This window comes from Octopus sinensis, linkage group LG5 (assembly GCF_006345805.1).
Source record: "Octopus sinensis linkage group LG5, ASM634580v1, whole genome shotgun sequence".
Taxonomy (NCBI): domain Eukaryota; kingdom Metazoa; phylum Mollusca; class Cephalopoda; order Octopoda; family Octopodidae; genus Octopus; species Octopus sinensis.
Genome location: NC_043001.1, coordinates 127,625,209 through 127,648,451, shown reverse-complemented (window position 1 = coordinate 127,648,451; position 23,243 = coordinate 127,625,209). Strand labels below are relative to the sequence as shown.

At 38.7% G+C, this 23,243-nt stretch overlaps 1 protein-coding gene across 3 annotated transcripts in view; it reads left to right on the top strand.

Moving 5' to 3' along the window:
* Positions 1–23,243, top strand: part of LOC115211709 (uncharacterized protein KIAA2013 homolog) — a 103,025-nt gene that overhangs the window by 22,919 nt on the left and 56,863 nt on the right. The window contains exon 1 of one of the 3 annotated variants that reach the window (XM_029780364.2): positions 21,059–21,202. The exons of the other annotated variants lie outside the window; for them this stretch is intronic. Coding sequence (XP_029636224.1) covers positions 21,150–21,202 — 53 coding nt within the window. The 5' untranslated portion in view covers positions 21,059–21,149. Of the gene's footprint in view, positions 1–21,058; positions 21,203–23,243 lie in introns of those variants that run through there. 3 annotated transcript variants of the gene reach the window in all.

Here is a 23,243-nt window from a genome sequence, read left to right as displayed (position 1 = left end):
TAATTTTACATACAATTGCAGGCGTGGCTGTATGGTAAGAAGTTTTCTTCCCAACCACATGGTCCTGGGTTCAGTCCCACTGTGTGTAACTTTAGACATGTTCTCGTAGTTTTTATTATTTTGCTGCATAGAAAGTCCATGAACATTTTTTTAATATTATGTATGTGCAACCACTTTTGATATTGCCTGTGTACTACTTTTTATAAAGTAAGTTCTTGTTTAGCTGATATGGGGCTGATAGGTGTGTTTGGTATGCAGTAAGTTAGAATTATTCATGATGAATATTATGTATTACTTGTTGTCTGTTAGAGTACCTTTGTTTTGACTCAATGTTTTTCTTTTGATCTCCTCTCTCTTTCTGCTTAGTGAGTGTTTTGAGGTGCCCTTTGTGATACCTTAAAATTATGTATGTGTGTCTGTTTTATAACTTAGTCAAAAGAGGAGAAGCAGTACCTATGACATTTGCTTGCTTTCCCAAACTGATGACATTGATAGATGTATTGAACTGAGTGGCATGTTTACAATGACAATCCCCTCCATACACACACAAGCATGTATCTGACTCATGCATTGTTCGCTTTCCAGACATTTGTACATTACTGCATATACTCTGACAAGTTGTGGTGCACCTGAGCACTGTATACAATAATTTCATTATTATTATTATTATTATATTACTTTTAATATTATCTTCTTTGAAAGTTACAAAGCCATATTTTTTTTCTTTTGTAATTTGTAGAATTCACAGTTATGTTTGTTGCTAAAGGTTGAGTTTGTGACATACATCCTTTTAAGGGAAGTTCAAATCTGCCACACATAAGTGTATTTCACCAAAGATGTGTATGTATGTATGCATGAATGTATGTATTTCAGTGCAGTTTGTTTGACAATTTGCATGTGCCTAAATTTTCAATTGTTAGTTTGAGCTGTCTCAGCAGACAGAAATACAACCTTCTAAAGGCTAAGTGTACAAAGTGTACAAACAATTTTTGTCATGCTAACATTCCTAAATGTAGTGAACCATTGATTGGCTTGATGGACTCTTTGAACTTAAATGCTCAATTTATTATTTACAAATAATAAATAGCTTGGAAGTTCAGGAGTTTACATTGTAGCCTTCCGGTTTTGGGTTTGATCCCACTCCATGGCACCTTAGGCAAGTACCTTCTAATAGCTTTAGGTCAATACTATATGAGTGGAATTTGATACTGTAGCTGTATAGAAGTCCATCTTTTCATTGACATTGCTTGGGCAGTGGTATTTATTCATTTCCAGCCTGAAGGCATGGGATTTAGTAGTTTACATGAAAATGAATAATGGAAGAGTATCTGGCTGTAGAATGCCTTTAGACTTATCCAATTCATTTGCAGTTTGGCAACAGTGCTGGAAGTCCAAATTGAAAGTGTCAAACAAAATAGCATGTAGTGTTTGCTTACATCCTTTAATGGTCTGAGTTCAAACCCTCCCAAGTCTACTTTGCTTTTCATTTCCCTGAGTTTGACAAATATAAATACCAATGAAAGCACTAAGGCAGTGGTTTTCAACCAGGGTTCCGCCAGTACAGTCCAGGGGTTTTGCAAGAAGTTTCAAAACTGCTAAAATCGGCAGTAATTTTTAATTCTCCTGTGCAGATATGTGTGCATAAGACTATTAAATTATTGCACAGGGGTTCCCCGAGCCAGTGGAATGTTTCCTTGGGGTTCCGCTCCAGCAAAAAGTTTGAAAAGCACTGCACTAAGGTCTACAAAAAGGTCTGCTCAGTTTCTCTAATACTTACAAGGGAGATAATCATTTTATAATAATAGGCAAGATAAATTAGAATTTGAAATTAACGAATTATAAGGGAAAAAAAGATGCATAGAAATATGTGAATCACACACACACACACACACACACGCATACTCACACGCATACGCACACGCACACACACATACACACACACGCACGCATGTTAACACTAATTAGCTTGAAAATGGAATAAATTGATTTAATGTTAGATGTGTTCTATTTCCTCAAAGCAAACCAATTTATTCCACTTTTGAACTGTTAATAATCACTAATTACCAATAAAGTCCAAGCTTCTGCTATTATTCTATTAATGCTTATTATAGCTGGTCTTTTTTGCTAACAATTACTGTAGTTTTACTATAAAGCCTCTGTTACAGATTTATATTTCTCATGTTCGTCATTGGCGTCTACTTGGTTATAAGAAGCTGCTGAATATGTTTTGTTATATTCTCTTTTACTCTTTTACTTGTTTCAGTCATTTGACTGCAGCCATGCTGGAGCACCACCTTTAGTCGAGCAAATCGACCCCCGGGACTTATTCTTTGTAAGCACAGTACTTATTCTATCGGTCTCTTTTTGCCCTTTAGTCGAGCAACTCGACCCCGGGACTTATTCTTTGTAAGCCCAGTACTTATTTTATCGGTCTCTTTTGCCAAACTGCTAAGTGACGGGGACATAAACACACCAGCATCGGTTGTCAAGCAATGCTAGGAGGACAAACACAGACACACAAACACACACACACACACACACATATATATATATACATATATACTTGTTTCAGTCATTTGACTGCGGCCATGCTGGAGCACCACCTTTAGTCGAGCAACTCAACCCCGGGACTTATTCTTTTGTAAGCCCAGTACTTATTCTATCGGTCTCTTTTTACCGAACCGCTAAGTGACGGGGGACGTAAACACACCAGCATTGGTTGTCAAGCGATGGTGGGGGGGGACAAACACAGACACACAAACATATACACACACATACATGTATATATATATATATACATACGACAGGCTTCTTTCAGTTTCCGTCTACCGAATCCACTCACAAGGCATTGGTCGGCCCGAGGCTATAGCAGAAGACACTTGCCCAAGATGCCACGCAGTGGGACTGAACCCGGAACCATGTGGTTGGTAAGCAAGCTACTTACCACACAGCCACTCCTGCGCCTATATATATATGTTGACTCTAGAATATAATCTTATATCAACTCAGTATTCCTTGCTTGTCAGGAATAGGGCTTATTTAACATGCTTTCAAGCTCAGTGTTCTAAAAATGTTTAAATCAAGGGTGACAACTCCAATATCCACATTTCAAGGCTTATTGACTTTTATTAAGGTGGCTGTGTAGTGGCTCTTTCATTTACTATTTACAGCTTTGTAGAAAGCCAGTGTTGTGCATTTGCTGGTTTTGAACTGGCGAACATTGTTGTGTAAGGGTTAAAATACTGGTAAACAAAATCTGTTATTCTCCATGTTTGATTCTTGTAAGTATTCAGTGTAGTCTTTCTATCTTTTAGTCTAGAGAGAAGCAGTGCACGTGACCCTTTACAGGGCCTCCAAAATTTCCGGGTGGGAGGGAATATCTGGAAACCTGGCCTAAATGCTTGTAACAGACTGGAGTCGACTAAAGGCATCCAAGATGCCATATGGTGGTGTTAAACTGGGTGATGGATTAAGTTTACCTTTCTGCCACTTCGCTTTGGAAAGACAGGTGGAGGCGCAATGGCCCAGTGGTTAGGGCAGCGGACTCGCGGTCGTAGGATCGCAGTTTCGATTCCCAGACCGGGCGTTGTGAGTGTTTATTGAGCGAAAACACCTAAAGCTCCACGAGGCTCCGGCAGGGGATGGTGGTGATCCTGCTGTACTCTTTCCCCACCAATTTCTCTCACTCTTTCTTCCTGTTTCTGGTTGTACCTGTATTTCAAAGGGCCGGCCTTGTCACTCTCTGTGTCACGCTGAATATCCCCAAGAACTGCGTTAAGGGTACACGTGTCTGTGGAGTGCTCAGCCACTTACATGTTAATTTCACGAGCAGGCTGTTCCGTTGATCGGATCAACTGGAACACTCGTCGTTGTAACCGACGGAGTGCTTCCCACTCCTCAGTTTCACAAGAGCCTCTCACTTCATGATACGATAAAGAATTTGCTATATTTATTGGACTGAAGCATTGAATAAATAACTATCATTGTTACTATTATTATCACAGCAATGGATGGTAGATTTGATTAAAGAACCTGGTAAAATGCCTGAACCCTTTAGCATTTAAACTGGCCATATCCAACCAAAATATCCATATCCAACCTTTCATTCTTTTCAGATCGATTTTGCCTTTCATCCTCCCACAGTCACTAAAATATGGGCTAGTAATGCACTAAGGGTTGATTTAAGTGCTGAAACAGCTACCACCCTCTGTTGAATGTTGTTGTTGTTAGTTTCATTCGTGACAATGATACTCCTACTGGCCTTCTTTCAAATATAGTTAGGGCCTCATGTGAGCAAACCTTATATATTTTATTTATCTACTAAAATATTAAGGCATTCCATGTTAAGCAGGTCAGGTATACTTTACTTTACTTTTTACTTTTTACTTGTTTCAGTCATTTGACTGTGGCCATGCTGGAGCACCGCCTTTTAGTCATGCAAATCGACCCCAGGACTTATTCTTTGTAAGCCTAGTACTTATTTTATCGGTATCTTTTGCCGAACCGCTAAGTTACGGGGACGTAAACACACCAGCATCGGTTGTCAAGCGATGTTGGGGGAACAAACGCAGACACACAAACATATACACACACATATATACATATATACGACGGGCTTCTTTCAGTTTCCGTCTACCAAATCCACTCACAAGGCTTTGGTCGGCCCGAGGCTATAGTAGAAGACACTTGCCCAAGGTGCCACGCAGTGGGACTGAACCCGGAACCATGTGGTTGGTAAACAAGCTACTTACCACACAGCCACTCCTACGCCTATTCTCAGCTTATCATTTATTACATAATTGTATGAACAAATGAAAGAAAACTTGATGACCTAGAATTAATACTGCTTCATGACCCTGTTTCTAACAAGAGTAGACAACCTGTTTGCTTTGAATCATTTGTAAATATGAGAACTTTGGACCAGTTTTAATAAAATAACCAGCTTTTTTGTTTATAGGCTGGTGGGTTAAGCTGATATATGGAACGCAAAGTATTTTTTCTTTACATAAATAAACTAAAGGGTTTTGATTAGCTGAAATCTTATGTTTAAGAAATAAACACTGTGATATGGACTGGTTAAGAATGGGTTTGTAACTTGGGACCATGAGGTATGATGGGTGGTTTTGTATTTTTTAAAAACTTTTAGTGTTCATGACCCTTTAAAAGGCATCTGGTGGGACGAAGGGAGGAAGATATCCCTAAACTTGAGACCCGACCCAAATGCTTGTTACAGAGTGGGAACTGCTAAAGACATCCAAGGACCAGGTGCTGCTGTTAAGCTGGGTGAATGGTTAAATCTATTATCCAAGTAGGCCACGCTGTGAATTGGAACAAATACAACAAAGCTTGCAGTCCAATATTCTTTACAATTCCTTCTAATCTTTTGCCCTTGATTACTCTTACTCTTTACTCTTTTACTTGTTTCAGTCATTTGACTGCGGCCATGCTGGAGCACTGCCTTTAATCGAGCAACTCGACCCCGGGACTTATTCTTTTGTAAGCCCAGTACTTATTCTATCGGTCTCTTTTGCCGAACCGCTAAGTAACGGGGATGTAAACACACCAGCATCGGTTGTCAAGCAATGCTAGGGGAACAAACACAGATACACGCACACACACATATATACACATATATACGACGGGCTTCTTTCAGTTTCCGTCTACCAAATCCACTCGCAAGGCATTGGTCGGCCCGGGGCTATAGCAGAAGACACTTGCCCAAGGTGCCACGCAGTGGGACTGAACCCGGAACCATGTGGTTGGTTAGCAAGCTACTTACCACACAGCCACTCCTGCGCCTGATTGGTAGCTTTTTTTTTTTTTTATCAGCCCTTTAAAAGTGAAAGGTAAAGTTGATCTTAGTGGGATTTGAACTCAAGACTTCTGAGAGTGGAATAAATAGCAAAAAACATACTGACTCATTCCACAATAACTCTGTCGGTTCACCATATTATAAGGATTTGCTATAACATTTTTTCTATTGTGCATTAACGACCAGCTTACTCTCACTCCTAACCATATTCACATTCCCAAGCAGATCATATTGCCTTTCGTTCCACTTAAACTTTTTGCATGTACAGGTGTCAGCCAGACACAGAATAAATGCTCTACATTACACTTGCTTTAACTTTGTGACAGAGTCTTTGAGATCACCATTCAATGAAAACTTGACAACTTATTTTCCCCTCAACGAGACACAATTACTATACAGGTCAACGAGACTGTCTGCTGTCCCACCTTGCTTGCACACCACAAAGCTTTAGAAGGTATCAATATAAAGCTTATTGTTATAATGTAAATTGTTCAGCAACTGCAGAAATGTCACAAGTTTTGGGAAGGTACACGTTATGGGCTATACATGTGTGTGTATACATGTATGCATATGTATGAATATATGTGTGTGTGTGTGTGTGTGTGTGTGTGTGTATATATATATATATATAATATATACTAGCAGTATCGCCCGGCGTTGCTCGGGTTTGTAAGGGAAATAACTATAAAGCATTTTTAGAGAGTTATAGCCAAAAAATAGCAAAAAAATGGGAAAAAAAATGATGGTAAATTTTTTTTGATAGTTAAAAAGGTCGAGTTGCGTCCCCTAGACCATCTGTGGTTTGTGTTTCTGATTGTCGACCCCATGTCGAATTTATCGATCTTTTTCAGAACTGGGGGAACTTTTCAAAATTTTCGCTGCGTTAGTTTTGAATTATGACATTGGGCTATGTGTGTGTCAAGTTTCATCAGAATCGGTTGAAAGCCGTGGTCAGGGTGAGGGTACAACCAAACAGACACACAGAAACACACACAGACAAACTGCCGTTTATATAGAGAGAGATTACGGAGATGTACTCGCATAGCAAGTGATTTGATCTGAAATCGTGTGCTGAAACGAAAACAATTGCAGTGTGGAAGGTGTTTGTAAGCCATTAAAGAAACACACAAAAGCCGTTCGATTCACTTCAACATTTAAGTTTAATTTGTCAAAATATTTTCGGCGCTAAAATCTGCGACCTGTTCACTGACAAAAATCCGTGCTGGTCCATTCACAGTTGATGGAAGACTTCAGCTCGTCGATGTTGTTATAATGGACCTTGCAGGCCTTGCCCTCAACATGCACTCACATACTGCAGTTGAGGGGGTTGAGGTTGGGAAACTGTGGCAGCCAAAAATCCTTTGACCAAAAGTTCATGTTTGACCCCAACCACTATTGCATGGCCTTGGCTGTGTGGGCAGGGGCACTGTCTTGCTGAAAGATGTAGTCTGTCTTCTTTGTGATCTTTCTCATCCAGGACAGGACTTTCATGGCCAAGATGTCCCTGTAGTCAGCTGCGAACCACACTGGTGGCATCTTCTTGCCATTTGAAGCCGTGACAGTGAGCATCATCATGGAGGCCAAGTGCTTAGTTGTGGACATGTAGTGGACCTTGGAGATGTCCTGGCCAAAGCTGACCATGTAGTCGTTCTGCTTGTTGATGATCAGATTGACTGTGAAAGTTTTTCCATCAGAAAAAATGAGAATTTGATTGCCATGGCACTTCAAATCATTGAGAAGGCTATGACAGTGCTCCCAACATTGTTCTTGCATATGGTTGGTGAGCAGAGGTCTTTCCACACACCTCAAGCTCTTGCCACCCTCCTCCTTGATGGCCCTGGATATAGTGGCTACTGAGATGTTGTTCTTCGTGAGTGCAGTCATTTTGAGCTTCGGAGCACTTTTGAAAGTCTTTCTCACAGCCAAACGGTTCACAGCTCAAGGTCTTTCCTGTTCTCGAGCCTCTCTGACTCTGTGGACAGTCATCCAACTGATGTTGAGTCGCTTGGTGATGTTGGACTTGTGGCCTTCATGCAGGAGAGCAGAGATCTCGATTCTTTTCACTTCCACCTCAATACACCTACACACATGGGAAAGATATTTTAATGACACCTGCTCGATCTGTAGAAAAGGTGTAGGTAGAAACTCCATAAGATGTACCCAGTGTAAGCTATGGATATATAAGAGGTGCATAACAGCGACGTGCTGTACATGAAGAGACCTATTGAATCAAGTACATCAACATCAAAATGAAAATCAAATGGAAATTGTAGTTGTGATTCCCGTGCCCGTGGCATGTACAAAGCACCATCCGAACGTGACCGATGCCAGTGCTGCCTTGACTGGCTTCTGTGCCGGTAACACATAAAAAGCACCAACCGATCGTGGCCGTTGCCAGTCCTTTGGCCCTTGTGCCGGTGGCATGTAAAAAGCACCCACTACACTTGCGGAGTGGTTGGCGTTAGGAAGAGCATCCAGCTGTAGAAACACTGCCAGATCAGACTGGAGCCTGGTACAGCCTCCTGTGTCCCAGATCCCAGTCAAACCGTCCGACCCATGCTAGCATGGAAAACGGACGTTAAACGATGATGATGATGAGGTCACTGCCTGGAATCCAACTTCGAATCTTGGGGTTAGTAGCCCATGCTCTTAACCACTATGCCACACGCATGTCGTAGTGGTTGAGAGCGCGGGCTACTAACTACAAAATTGCAAGTTCGATTCCAAGCAGTGACCTGAATAATAATAATGATGATGATGATGATAAAAATGATAATAATAATAATAATAAAACATTGAAAAATACCTTAGGAATGAGAACCCAGGTTCGAAATTTCCCCAAGACACCTGATGAAGGTTGGAATGCATATCAGCTGAAACGTGTTAACAACAAACAAAATGAGGACAAATATCTGTCAAAGGTAAATTATGTAAACAGTGTTTCTGTTATATTCTTATCTATACCTTGCTATTCCTGAATTACACACACATACACACAACCACCACTACTACTTCCATAACAATGACCTAACTTTAGTTTCAATCTTAACATCAGATATGTGAGTCAGTATATATAATTCAACTGACTCGAAAATAAATGAGATGATAATCTCCTTCACAGATGGTTAGGTCAGGATATTGTTTTTAATGCTTATTACTCCCCTTTTCTTTTCATTTGCAAAAACTGTGTCTGTAAAATACTTCCTTTGTGTAATGATTGAGAGAAATTACTTGTCTGTACAAAAGAGTAAGATAAATTAGTGTCACATTAAATGTAGCAAGGAAAAAAATAGTTAATAATATTTATGTGGTGAGGGGATGAAAATGTTAGTTTGGTGACTAGTACTATTTCAACCTGATGTTGTCTAGTACAAGTAACAACTCCAGATATATTTCTGTCTTGTTAGACTTCCTCAGCAAAGCATAACCTTTTCTGTATTTGCCAGATTGTAGATCTGAGGATTGCTTTTTTTCTCAGTAGAACTGTGGATTTCTTTTGTTTGTAGAAGGTAAAAAAAAAGCCACCTTAAAGTGGAGCATAAGTGTTTAATAGTCCCAAAATAGAGACTGTAACTCTTGTGAAAGAAGGCACCAAATTTTTGAATATGTTTCAGGAAGGGGAGATATGAGATGTTTGTATGTGCTTAAGAAAGAGAGGAGGTCAAATATTTAAGTTTAAATATTTTAAACAAATAGTTAAGAATGTTAGAAATGTATAAAATGGATGGTTCTTCAATAAAAAAGCTAAAGAATCTGTTTTGGAGATGTTGCTTGTTTTTTAATAGTTCACACAGCTTTTTTTTTTTTTTTCAACTTTCCGGTGATTTGTTTAATTAATGTTTGGAATGTGTGTGAGCTCTTTTAAAAAAAAGAACAAAAATAATTTTGTTTGTAATTATCCTCCATTTTATGATATTAACTTGTGATTCAAATCTTTCACAAAGCAAGGATTTAACCCTTTAGTGTTCAGATTATTCTATCAAACATAATGCTTATTGATTCTCATGGATTTGAATTAATCATGCATTATTTCATATCTTCAAGATCTTGATGGTGTAATTACTTAATGTAGAATAACATTGTAGGGTAGGTGTGAGGGCCTGGATCTGGTCAGTTTGAACATAAAACAGATTAAATATTTTGGCCGGATAAGGCTGGTTTAAATACTAAAGGGTTAAACAAGATTTCTTTTAAATCATATTCATATGTGATTTTACACAATACCACATATGAAGATGAAAATGTCAATTTTCTCCTAACTAATTTCTTAAGAAATTGAACCACATACTGTACTGTTGAACAAATTTGACTCAAAAAATAAGCTTTTGACCCAGTGTATAAAATGTTTATAAATTAGAAAACAAAACAAAACAAAACAAATACTGTAAACAGTGAAAACAATCACAATTATAATAATAATAATAATAATAATAATTGTGTACAGTGCTCAGGTGCACTACAACTCATCTAAAGTGTATATATAATCAGGTGTAGTTTCGACGGATTTCGGGAAGCATGAGGGCCTTAAAGGATGCAGTGTCATGGCAGTCAACAACTGATGCAGGCAGTTTATTCCACGCTTCAGCAACCCTGAGCGTGAAAAAATGTTTCCGAAAGTCATGAACATAAAATTCAATAATTTCTTTGTTTCTATTTTTTATTCATAGCATTATTAAAATGTGGACATTTCTTGCTGATTGTGATACAAGCAGTCCTGAGATTTTGTGTTCATTGACAAAAGAGGACTAAGTATGTTGCAAATGGAATCGGGACCAAGTTCTTGGTCATAATCTATTAAAGGTTGAATCTACATGTGTTATTTTTCAGAGTTAAGTTTCATTCTGAAAAGTGATTTTAATAATGCATATACTTTTCCTCTTCGTTTCACCCCATGAAATGCCACATCTCACTTTCGGAGCACCTATTTTAACCTTTTAGCATTTAAACTGGCCATATCTGCCTCAAATATTCTACCTGTTTTATGTTCAAACTGGCCTTTCACACTGACCTTACAGTGTCGCTCTAAAAATAAAGTCACATCATGGAAATCTCAAAGGTACAGAATAGTTCATGATTAATTCAAAACAACATGAATAAATAGGCATTACATTTGACAGTAATCTCAATGCTAAATGGTTTAAGATTCATACAGGAAGTCAGTTAATTTTGAGCAGAGATTTTGTAATTCTTAATTACTTCACTTCTAACTGGATCAGCTATCTACCACTTCATTCAAACTTGTCTATAATGTCTTACCTTCATTAAACTACTGTATTGCTATTAGCATAAATATAAATGAAATTTGGCATCATAAATTAGATGTAACATTACTTATCTGAATTTTGTTGATCTTTGAGATACCAGGGTACATTCTGTTGTAGTTCTTGTATGAATGGCTCCACCTTATATGTTAATCTCTAATCATATCAACATACCAGCATCAAGCTAGGTAAAGTTTCTATGCAGTCATTCCACCTGCTGGAAATAACGGTCTTATTTCTTCATATCACACTCTACCATCTTAAAAAAAAACTCTAAGCACATTGGGTGATGTAGTCAGGATATATATAAAATATGAAATGATTGAGGCCAAATGTTCTTAATCTTTGTATATCGTCAGATGTAACTTGGGTTAAATGAAAGTGACCTGCTAACGTATCTCTCATTTGCTTTTAATTCCTATCTGATTGATAAAACACAGATCATCTAACAATTTATAGTGACTTATTAAATTTGATATAGTTTATTGGGTTGTTCAGCCACTGTAATTTGATAATTTTTAAAATCTTTTATTTTAGATTGTATTTTTTAATTAATTAATTAGTGGGGGTGTAGGTCACATGTTCTTCACAGATCCTCCCAAACTGATAAGATTCCTGTCATTGATATTCAGTTTGAAAATGTACAGGTTTAAGATATACTGTTTTAGTAAAAGCATTGGCAGGAAAGGAATCTCAGTCTGAAGCTCTGGTATGGTAGGCTTGGGTAGTATTTAGTGCTGTATCTGAGTGGTTGAAGGCACATGGCTCTGTGGTTAGGGCATCAGGTTTACAATCGTGTGGTTGTGAGCCCAGTTTCTGCATTGGGCTGTGTGTTGTGTTCTTAAGCAAGACACTTTATTTCACATTGTTCCAGCTGACTCATCTGTAGAAATGAGTTGTGACACCACTGGTGCCAAGTTGTACTGGCCTCTGCATTTCCCTTGGACAACATCAGTGGCATGGTATGTAGAGGGAATACTGGTATGCATGGGCAACTGCTTATCTTCCACAAACAACCTTGCCCAGACTTGTGCTTTGGAGGAGGACTTCCTAAGTGCAATCCCATGGTCATTCATGATCAAAGGGGGTCTTTACTTTTTATCTTATCTGGGGATGGGAGTTCCTGGGCATGATTTTAAACTGCATCCAGGAGTGGGGCACTGGTTCAGGACTTCAGGGTTTTGAGGAGTGTGGAACCACCCTTTAGTTACAATGGTTCCTAAGTCTACTGACACAGAGTAGCAGCATCTGTCAGGGTCCTAGCTATGGGTTAATTAGCATGTTATGGAAGAAACTCCAAGCACAAACCCTCACTGCTTTGTGAGTGTCTTGTGATAGGAAAAGGTTAAGGGAATCAACCTTGGCTGTAAGTGAAGGAGTGGAATACCTCAGGTGGTTCAGTGTTTTCTGGCAACTGTAGGGTAGGTGGAGCTCTCCAGCCCTGCAAGGCAATTCACCTAGGAGGAGGCTTCCAAGCCTAAGGAATGGGATCAGATTGTACAGACTGAATCTCAGTTTAAAACTACTAAGTGCAGGCATAAAGAAAACCCCTGCAGTGTTAAGGATTGGTTTATATAGTCACTGGAGGGCATGGTGCTCTTCTTCATGATCTTCAGACACAAAGAAACTGCCATCATCCGTGAGGTGAAGCACAATAGTAAATGACAAGAAATGGGACTGTTGGATGAACCTGGGTGAATGGAGTATGCATTTAGCTAATGGTGAGGGATCCTTTTCAGTAGTACCCTATTTCCTTCTTTCCTCCCCCACCACTGAACTGATATTCTCTGTGTCCAACTCATTCTCTATCTCTAGTCATCTATCACTCTACTCCACTTACCTACCCATCTGCCTCTCCTGTTCCTCTATCCTGTTTTGTTCTTTCATATTTACCTTGTACCATGACCTAACACCTCTCTCTATCTTTCTTTCTTATGGGTAAGCCATGTATTTACCACTTCAGCACCTTTCTCCTCAGTATTGAACCTTATTTAGTAGGGGGCCTTGTCTTGTAGGTACTTGGTCACTTCACTGGTGCTGGTATCACACACACAAAAAACCCCACCCAGTACACTCTTTTTACTCTTCTTTTTTACTTGTTTCAGTCATTTGACTGCGGCCATGCTGGAGCACCGCCTTTGGTCAAGCAACTCGACCCTGGGACTTATTCTTTTGTAAGCCCAGTACTTATTTTATCGGTCTCTTTTGCCGAACCGCTAAGTGACGGGGACATAAACACACCAGCATCGGTTGTCAAGCAATGCTAGGGGGACAAACACAGACACACGCACGCACACACACACACACACACACACACACACCACACACACACACACACATATATACGACGGGGTTCTTTCAGTTTCCGTCTACCAAATCCACTCACAAGGCATTGGTCGGCCCGAGGCTATAGTAGAAGACACTTGCCCAAGGTGCCATGCAGTGGGACTGAACCCGGAACCATTTGGTTGGTAAGCAAGCTACTTACCACACAGCCACTCTGTGAAGTGGTTCACATTAGGAAGAACATCTAGCTATAAAGACCATGCCAAATCAGACACTGGAGCTTGGTGCAGCCCTCCAGCTTGCCTGTTCATGCTGCACCATCCAACCCATGACAGCATGAGAAAAGGGACATTAAATGATGATGATGATGATGTGTGTGTGTGTGTGGGGGGGGGAGGCACAGGCATAGCCAAGTCATTAAAGATTTTGCTTCATAACTGTGTGATTTGGTTTGATCCCATTGTATGGCATCTCAGACAAAGAGCCTAGTGTATGTATTTTGTGCATGGGATTAAGCATATACCCTTGTGAGCATTCTTGTTGTGAGAGTGTGTGTATGTATGTTTATGTATATATGAAGAACTGCCAGTGCTCTATATCAGTGGTTCTCAACCGTTTTTGTGCTTGTGAACTCCTTTGATTCCCATTTTACACAGGTGGATCCTTATAGCCATTTGATGTTTAAAAAAAACCCTATTTTATTTTTATACTTCAATATCATAAGGAATTGTACTAAAAGATGGTTAAAATATTTTGTTTATTATAGAAGTAGAACCAGTTTATTGCACATGAAATTTTAGCAACAAAGTCTTGTATGGACCCCCACCCCACCCCGGGTCATATAAATTCTAGATGAGAACCACTGCTCTATATGTATTTATTTATTACCCACAAGGGGCTAAACACAGAGGGGACAAACAAGGACAGACATAGGTATTAAGTTGATTACATCGACCCCAGTGCGTAACTGGTACTTAATTTATCGACCCTGAAAGGATGAAAGGCAAAGTCGACCTCGACGGAATTTGAACTCACAACGTAACGGCAGATGAAATACCGCTAGCCATTTGGACTGGCGTGTTAACATTTCTGCCAGGTCACCGTCTTAGATGCTCTATATGGATTAGTTTGCTGCCAAGGTTACTCGTTATGGATTACTTTGGGCCCTTATCTGTCTCCTTATGATTAAACTTTGTTTCACTTATTTATATGGCTTCAAATCAATATACATACTAGTCCTGATTGCTGAAGTTATCTTTGCTGATAATCAATTGTATTTATTTGTTGATAATAATAATGATATTGATCAACAATTATGCTTATCTATTTTATTGGGCTCAAGAGGCCTTGAAGATGTGTGAACCATAGCTTCAGGTCAACTTGTACTTTGTGAGTAAAACTGTAGATGGTAACTGTAAATGGATAAGGTGGCGAGCTGGCAGAAATGTTAGCATGCCGGGCGAAATGCGTAGCCGTATTTCGTCTGCAGCTATGTTCTGAGTTCAAATTCTGCCGAGGTCGACTTTGCCTTTCATCCTTTTGGGGTCGATAAATTAAGTACCAGTTACGCACTGGGGTCGATGTAATCGACTTAATACCTATGTCTGTCCTTGTTTGTCCTCTCTATGTTTAGCCCCTTGTGGGTAATAAAGAAATAGGTAACTGTAAATGGATTGAACTTGTAATTAAAATGTCCTGCCTTCTTACATGCTGTCACACTAATTTACCAATAAATTATGTTAAAAAGACATGTATCTGTGGAATAAACAGAAGCAAAAACACAATATACTAAGACAGGTTAAAAATTTGCTATACACAATGAATGCAAAGAAGAGCTACCTACCCCACATAAGATGCAGTAATTACCACTTTGTAGGATGAAAGCAGCCCATGAACCTCACCTGCAAACTGAGTGCCTTGGATTTGCTGCTGGCACAGTGCTGCAGTGGTGATAGTAAGCTGTCAACGTTACTACCATTATCTTTAGTTGTAGCCCCTGTAGTTCTTTTCCCTGTACACTGGGATATTTGATAATAGGTGATCCTTGGTTTTAAAAGCAAGTGTGCATTTTCAGATTGTCTGTTCTGGTTGATGGAGCACATATCCTATTCCACATTGACCGCAATTTGCTCCAGCTCCTTTTCTGAGAGCATATTGAAGCTGTGTTTTGTTTAAAAAAAAGAAAAAAAAAAACCTCTCAGATCAGCCAAAAGTGTTACATTTGTAAAACTGGAATAAAAACCAACATTTTTCAAAAGATAATCCAGTTAAGAATTACTTTAAGATCTTTTAAAGGAGCTATACAAAAGGAATCCATATGGTCATTTACAAAATAAAGGTATTTATTACAATTACTTGATGGGTCCAAAGTAAAATGCTTTACAGCGAACCAGGTCCATTCAAATATCCAGATCAGCTCCTTTAAAAAAAACCCAGTTCATAGTTCGTTTCAAAAATATATAATCAAAACCACACAGGTGCAGACATGGCTGTGTGGCCAAGAAGTTTGCTTTGCAATCATGTGGTTTCAATTTCAGTCCCAATGTGCCGTATTTTGGACAGGTGTGCTTTCTGTTATAGCTCTGAGCTAATCAATGCTCTATGTGGGATTTTGGTTTGGAAGACAGAAACTATACAGAATCCTGAGATGTCCTTGAGCAAAGCACTTCATTTCATGCAGCTCCACTCTACTTGACTGAAGCTGGGTATCAGCCCTCTTTCCTTTAGCTGTCACATCCAAGATGTTCTACTGGGTTGACCATGGGAAGGCTGAGAAGGTGACTGGGAAGGAGGTGACTGTCTGCTCACAACTAAACAAACTCCTAAAATGATTAGTGAAAGTGTGGTGCATATTATCAAGTCATACTTGTTTAGTTAAGTGGAAGCTATGTTGTATGTGTGTGTGTGTGTGTATGTATGTAATGCATGTCTTTGTCTCTCATTTGTCCATAACCATTCTTGGGATGTTTACATCCTTATAAGTTATCAGTTTGGAAAAATGAAACCAACAGAATAAGTACTAGATTTCAAGGCAGTGCCCCAACGTGGCTGAAGTCCAATGTCTAAAACAAGTTAAAACAATGAATGAGTAAATAAATACAAAAAAAAAAGAAAAGAAAAAGAAATAAAAAAGGTTATTATATTTTTCTGTAGTTTGAGTAGTTGAAATGTCTTACAGTGTTTTGCGATATTCCTTGATATTTTGAGTTGATGTCCCACCAGGGGCAACCTTCTTTCATCACTCCATAGAATTAAAAGCTACCTGAAAAAGAAAAAAAAAATTGTTTTCTCTCCTTACAAACCCCAACATTTAGTGAAAAGACCCAAGGGAAATTAGATTTTATCTCATTACTAAGAAATGTAACAAAAACAGATGGGAAAATCCTTTTGTTTGTCTTCATTGTCCTGGAATTTGTAATGTATTTTATTCTCATAATTGTCTTGTTACAATGCTAACTGTGGCATTTCTAATTGAATATGTGTGTGTGTGTGCTTGTCATTGTGTCCCTCCTTAGTCATTGTATGGCTCTGTGAATCTATACCTGCATCACTTTATTCACGTCTACCTGTGTGTGTGTTTGTGTACATGCTGGGGTGTGTATGTGTGTGTGCACTGATGGTGTGAGTACAGCAGTTTTAAACTTTTGTATCCCTCCCTCTCATTCACTTAAGTGAACAGTTCATTTCAAACTATATTATCTGACTTTTGGACTTTGGCCTTCTCCTTTTATCATCTGATATGGTTTGTTTGTTTTCCTTGCTGGTATTTTCATCAGAGAATATTAATATTTATTGTATAGTCTGAAGTTTCCTTTTTAAAGTATTACTGTGTATTCATGTAAGCTTACTGAGTTTTAGTTTTAATATAACGATTGGTTATATTAAATATTGGTCTAGAATTTTGGCACAGTCAGCAAGTTTGTAAGAGGGGATAAGCTGCTTACATCAACCCCAGTGCTCAAATAGTACTTATATTATCAACCTCAAAAGGACGAAAGCAAAGTTGACCTCAGTGAAATTTGAACTCAGAATGTAAAGGTGGACAAAATAACACTCAGCATTTTACCTGGCATGCTAACAATTCTGCCAGCTTGCCACAAATTGGCTACACACAGTCCAACTTTTTGAGGCACAAAGTCTCAAATATTTGGCAGGAGTACAGTCAATTAAACTGTTCTAAGAACTTGATCAGTACTTTATTTTATTGACCCCCTGAAAGAATGAAAAGCTGACCTCAGCAGGATTTGAACTCAGAAAGGGTGTAACTAAATACTGCACAGCTTTATATTTGATACTCTAATGATTCTGCCAATCCAATTAAAAGTAATGTGTGTGTGTGTGTGTGTGTGTGCATTTCTTTGTCACTTTGTGTGTACATGTGGTACTCAAGTGACCTCTGTCCTGGAGGGAAGTCATGAGTACTGACCAGAAAGTGTCTTTTCTCCTGACCACTTAATAGATATTCTGATAAATTAATTGCCAGAGTAAGACTGGGATGAAAAAAGTTCAGAAATCTATTACTTCTGATGGTTGCAAAAAGAATTTCTCTTTGACTATAATGTGAATTATATGGTACTCGTGCACAAAATACGCGATATTGCATCCTGTCCGCTACTTTGCTAGTTCTGATAGCTCATTGCTGTAGACTGATATACTATTTATTGATCTTGAAAGGATGAAAGACAGGGTTGATCTTAAGAGTGCAGAGAAAAGGATTAAATACCTGAAAATATTGTAGCAAACACTTTTATAACTCTGAACTCATTGGCTAACTTTTGATGTCATCATCATCATCATCATCCGTTTTCCGCGCTAGCACGGGTTGGACGGTTCGACCGGGGTCTGGGACGCCAGGAGGCTGCACCAGGCTCTAGTCTGATCTGGCAGTGTTTCTACAGCTGGATGCGCTTCCTAACACCAACCACTCCGCGAGTGTAGTGGGTGCTTTTTATGTGCCACTGGCACAGGTGCCAGGGGAGTCTGGCAGCGGCCACGATTGGTTGTTGCTTTTAACGTGCCACCGGCGCGGAAGCCAGTCAAGGCGGCGCTGGCATTGGCCATGTTCAGATGGTGATTTTTATGTGCCACCGGCACAGAAGCCATATATTGTGTGTATGTGTATAAGTGTGTGTGTGTGTATGCACACATACACACTACCTGATTTCAGGTTCAGTCTCATGCAGTGGGACTGAACCTGAAACTGCGTGGTTGGGCAGCAAGCACATAAATGTGTGGTGTTGTTAGAGCATTAACTTGAACACCTTGTGGAACTTGTTCTGGTTCTCTGCATGCTGAATTCAAATCTAACCTACTCCAAATTTCCCTTTCATTCCTTCTGGAATGATAAAGTGACAGATTTTAGTGATGCAGCGTTGGGATGTCAGGGCATCAGACAACATGCCTTGCAACATCTGTTTTGACTTTATACACCGTTAAAGCATTGGGCCTCATGGAGGCAGTGATAGGTGCCCAAGATGTTTGGCGATATACTGTGCTTGTGTAGACCTGTCAGACCAAGTGAGACTGCAGTTGTGGCCGATGTCGGTGTCAGGTCAGTGGCACCTGTGCTGGTGGCATGTAAAAAAAAAACACCCACTACACTCTCGGAGTGGTTAGCATTAGGAAGGGCATCCAGCTGTAGAAACCTTGCCAAATCAGATCGGAACCTGGTGCAGCTCCCTAGCTTACCACTTTTCAGTCAAACCGTCCAACCCATGCCAGCATGGAAAATGGATGTTAAATGATGATGGTGACATTGAGTTCAAATTCTACCTCTTGTCACCAGCAAAATAGAATAGAGAGGGCTCTTTGAGACCTCCTACTACCACCAGAAATGGTGATAGGCTTGGGATGTCCTTAAGCAAGTGCCCAAGTAATTTAGCTGATAGCATATCAGCTAATAAGAGAGAGCATGGTGGTTATTTCAAGTTCTTTGTACTTGATGAATGAACATCACGTGTGTGTGTGTGATTGTATACATATTTTATTGTGTGGGGAGTTTCATTCTGTTTTAATGGGTGTACATATTAAGATTTAATAACTTACTAATATGACTTAGTAACTTACTAATATAAATTTTTAAAACACTCTAGAACTAAATCCTTTTCTTTTAATGGATGCACATTTTTTCCAGCATTTATTTTTGTTTACATCTATCTGACCAGGTGGAGTCCCTGAAATTTTTCGAAGGGAGAGCGCCAGGTCAGACGGAAATACAATTCTGGGAGAAAAGGGCATAATAACATTTTTCTTGAGGAGGGCACGTGCCCTTTTGCCCACCCCTCTGGATCGGTCCTTGCTAGCCATCTCCCTATATATGTATTTGTAACCTGTTGCTTTCATTGAATTGCCACAATGAAGGGCAATGTCTTGAAATATTTTAGTCAAACAAATCAATCCCTGTACCTATTTCTTTTTTTTCCTTTTAAGCCTGATACTTATTCTAATGGTTTCTTTTACTGAACCACTAAGTTAGAGGGGTGTAAACAAGCCAATACTGGTTGTCAGGTGGTGGTGGACACACACATATATACACACACAAACAAATAACTAATGGATAGTAGTTCACTACAGCTGTTTCAGAAGTTTTCTTTTGTTATTGTGAACAGAAGTGCTGCATCATACAAAATAACTGTTTTCATCAGGTAAATACAGGTAAGAGTTCAACAATTAGAACTTGTCAAGAACAAGTACATAGTGCCATGTGACTCTATCGTCCCAAATTTGATACAGGTAGCTGTTTTCCAAAATTTGGCAGGCCTCCAGTCCTCCATGTTCTCAACTATACGTTTTAATCTTTATGCTCTCCAATGCTGTTGACTGTTCACCAGTATACCAAGATGTTCCAGAAAAAAGGAAGGCACACAGAAATTGTCAAATTTAGCCTGACTAAACACAGAGGGATTAAGTTGATTACATTGACTCCAGGGCGTAACTGGTATTTATTTAATCGACCCTGAAAGGATGAAAGGCAAAGTCGACCTCGGCGGAATTTGAACTGAAGACGTAACGGCAGACGAAATAACGTCCAGCATTTCGCCCGGCGTGCCAACAGTTCTGCCAGCTCACTGCCTTATATATATATATTATATATATATATATATATATATATATTATATATATATATATATATATATATATGCTGCTGTGACCCCCTTCGGTGACTGACCTTGGGATTGCACCTAGAAAGTTACCCTCCCAGGCACAAGTCCGGGCAAGGTTGTTTATGGAAGACCAGCAGTCGCCCATGCATACCGGCCTCCACGCCACCAGTGTTATCCAAGGGAAAGGCAAAGGCCGATACAGATTGGCACCTGTGACGTCGCAACTCATTTCTACAGCTGAGTGAACTGGAGCAACGTGAAATAAAGTGTCTTGCTCAAGAACACAACACGCAGCTCGGTCCTGGATTCGAACTCACAACCTCACGATCGTACACACACACCACACACACACACACACACTTATATATACACACACATATACATTTACGCAAGCATACACGCACACACTCTCACACTCAGAGCTTCTTTCAGTTTCCGTTCACCAAATTCACTCAAAAGGCTTTAGTCGGTCCAGAGCTATAATAAAGGTAGAGGTGCCACGCGGTGGAACTGAACCAAGAACTGTTTGGTTGGGAAACAAACTTATCTTAGAGCCACGCTTGCGCCTATGTACGTAATGTGTATTTGTACACAGATCGTGTGAATGCTTCCGTGTGTGTGACGTAATGACTCACTCACACACTACTTCAGTCTTTCATTCACATTCAATCTAATGTCAGGTTGGACATGTTCACTGCTGCCTGGGGTAATATTCAAACCTTTGTTTATGAGAAAATTAGGTATAGTTTTCAACAACAACGCAAAATTTATTTTCAGTGTATTATTTTTTTTTGCTGTATAACTTTTGTATTTAGTCACGTATTTTGTTGCTATGTTTTCGTTTTCAAAGTTTTGCTTTGCTTTGTTTTTTTGAATACTGTTAATTCACGATTCTCTTTTAAGTTTGTGTGTGCGCACGCACCTACACGTAGGTGCGTGCGCGCGCTAGCGCAGCCCACCCCGCGGGTTGCTGTACTGGCTTGGTGTTTTGTATGTTTAGTTTTTATGAATTTGTGTTGTTTTCATGAAGCCTTTACTAGTAGAATAATTACACATACATGCATACACACACACACACTCTCTATAATATATATGTACGTGTGTAAGTATATATATATATACAAGATAAGAAAATGGAGAAATACATCTAAATCAAATATCAATTACCAGATAATACTCAATCACATACTTTATTAAACCACCACATAAGAGACTGTAGGGTTAAATATAAAAAGCAGAACAAATCAGTGTATATATATATATATATATATATATCAGTAATTGAGGGTAAAATTAATTAGTTATTAATTTATGTGGCTAAGTAATTTATTTTACTAAGCCCTAATTATATAATGTAATATAATATATATATATATATATATATATATATATATTTACACACACGCACATATATATATACACAGACACATAATCACATATACATAAACATTTATATACACACACACACATATATATATATATACAAGCAAACAAACACCCGATATTTAGTGACAAAAGGCCCGTGGACATATTAAACGCAGCTCATATTCAGGAAAAGTGTTGATCCGCTTTCAGTCTACATTTTTAGCTTATTCACTCCGCTTGAAATTCTTGATTTTTTTTGGGGGGGCATTCCTACACATGTGTCAGAAAAATGGATAATTTAAAATTTTTTAAATTAAATTTTCTACAGATATGCGTCAGATGGTCTAGATTTTGATTATATCGGAATATGTGGTTAAAAAGTTTTTCGAAGATATGGGGCGAGGAGTTTTCTGAAAATTCATATGAGACGGCTTTCTTGACTCATAACTTTCAGAAAAATGGGTAATTTCGCCAATGAAATGTTCTATAAATACTTTCCAGTGTTAGATTACAATTATATCGGAATTTAATATGGAAAAAGAAGAAAAACAACAAAAAAGGTTGTTGGGCTCATCATACGCATACATACTGACACACGTCACATAATATTATAGACGAAATGTAATTTGAAATTTCTAAAACAGTTGTGGTATTTGTTAGTATGTATGTATGTGTGTGTGTTCATTATTTTTTTTCCACATCAAATGCCGATATATGTTTCTTTATTGCCCTCAAGGGGCACAAAGATATTGCCCACAGAGGGGACAAACAAGGACAGACAAATGAATTAAGTCTATTACATCGACTCCAGTGCGTAACCGGTGCTTAATTTATCGACCCCCCGAAAGGATGAAAGGCAAAGTCGAATCGTAATTTACACACTTTGAAAAGTATTTGTAGAAAATTTTATTAAAAAAATACCTGTTTTTCTGAAAGTTATGAGGAAACAAAACCAACTCGTGTGAATTTTCCGGAACTCCTCTTCCGACCCATAGGAAAAACAAACAAACTATTTTTGTAATAAATTCCGATATAATCAGAATTTACACCGTCTGAAGCATATTTATAGAAAAATTCAATAAATAAAAATTTCATTTTTCTGAGTTGTGAGGAAACAAAGTCGGTGGTGGGGAGGCACACTTGTAGGAAATGCTCATTTTTGTGTGTGTGTATAAGTATAATAGGTAAATAAAATAGTAAATAATAATGTGCATGTGTATGTACATATATATGGTATACCTACTCAATTGTGCATCCAACTTTGTTTCCTCATAACTTCTAGAAAAATGTATATTTTTTAGATAAAATTTACTACAGATACGCTTCGGATGGTATTGATTATGATTATATTGGAATTTGTGGTGAGAAGTTCCAATTTAATTAAAGGTGGGTGAGGAGTTTAGGGAAAAATTCTCA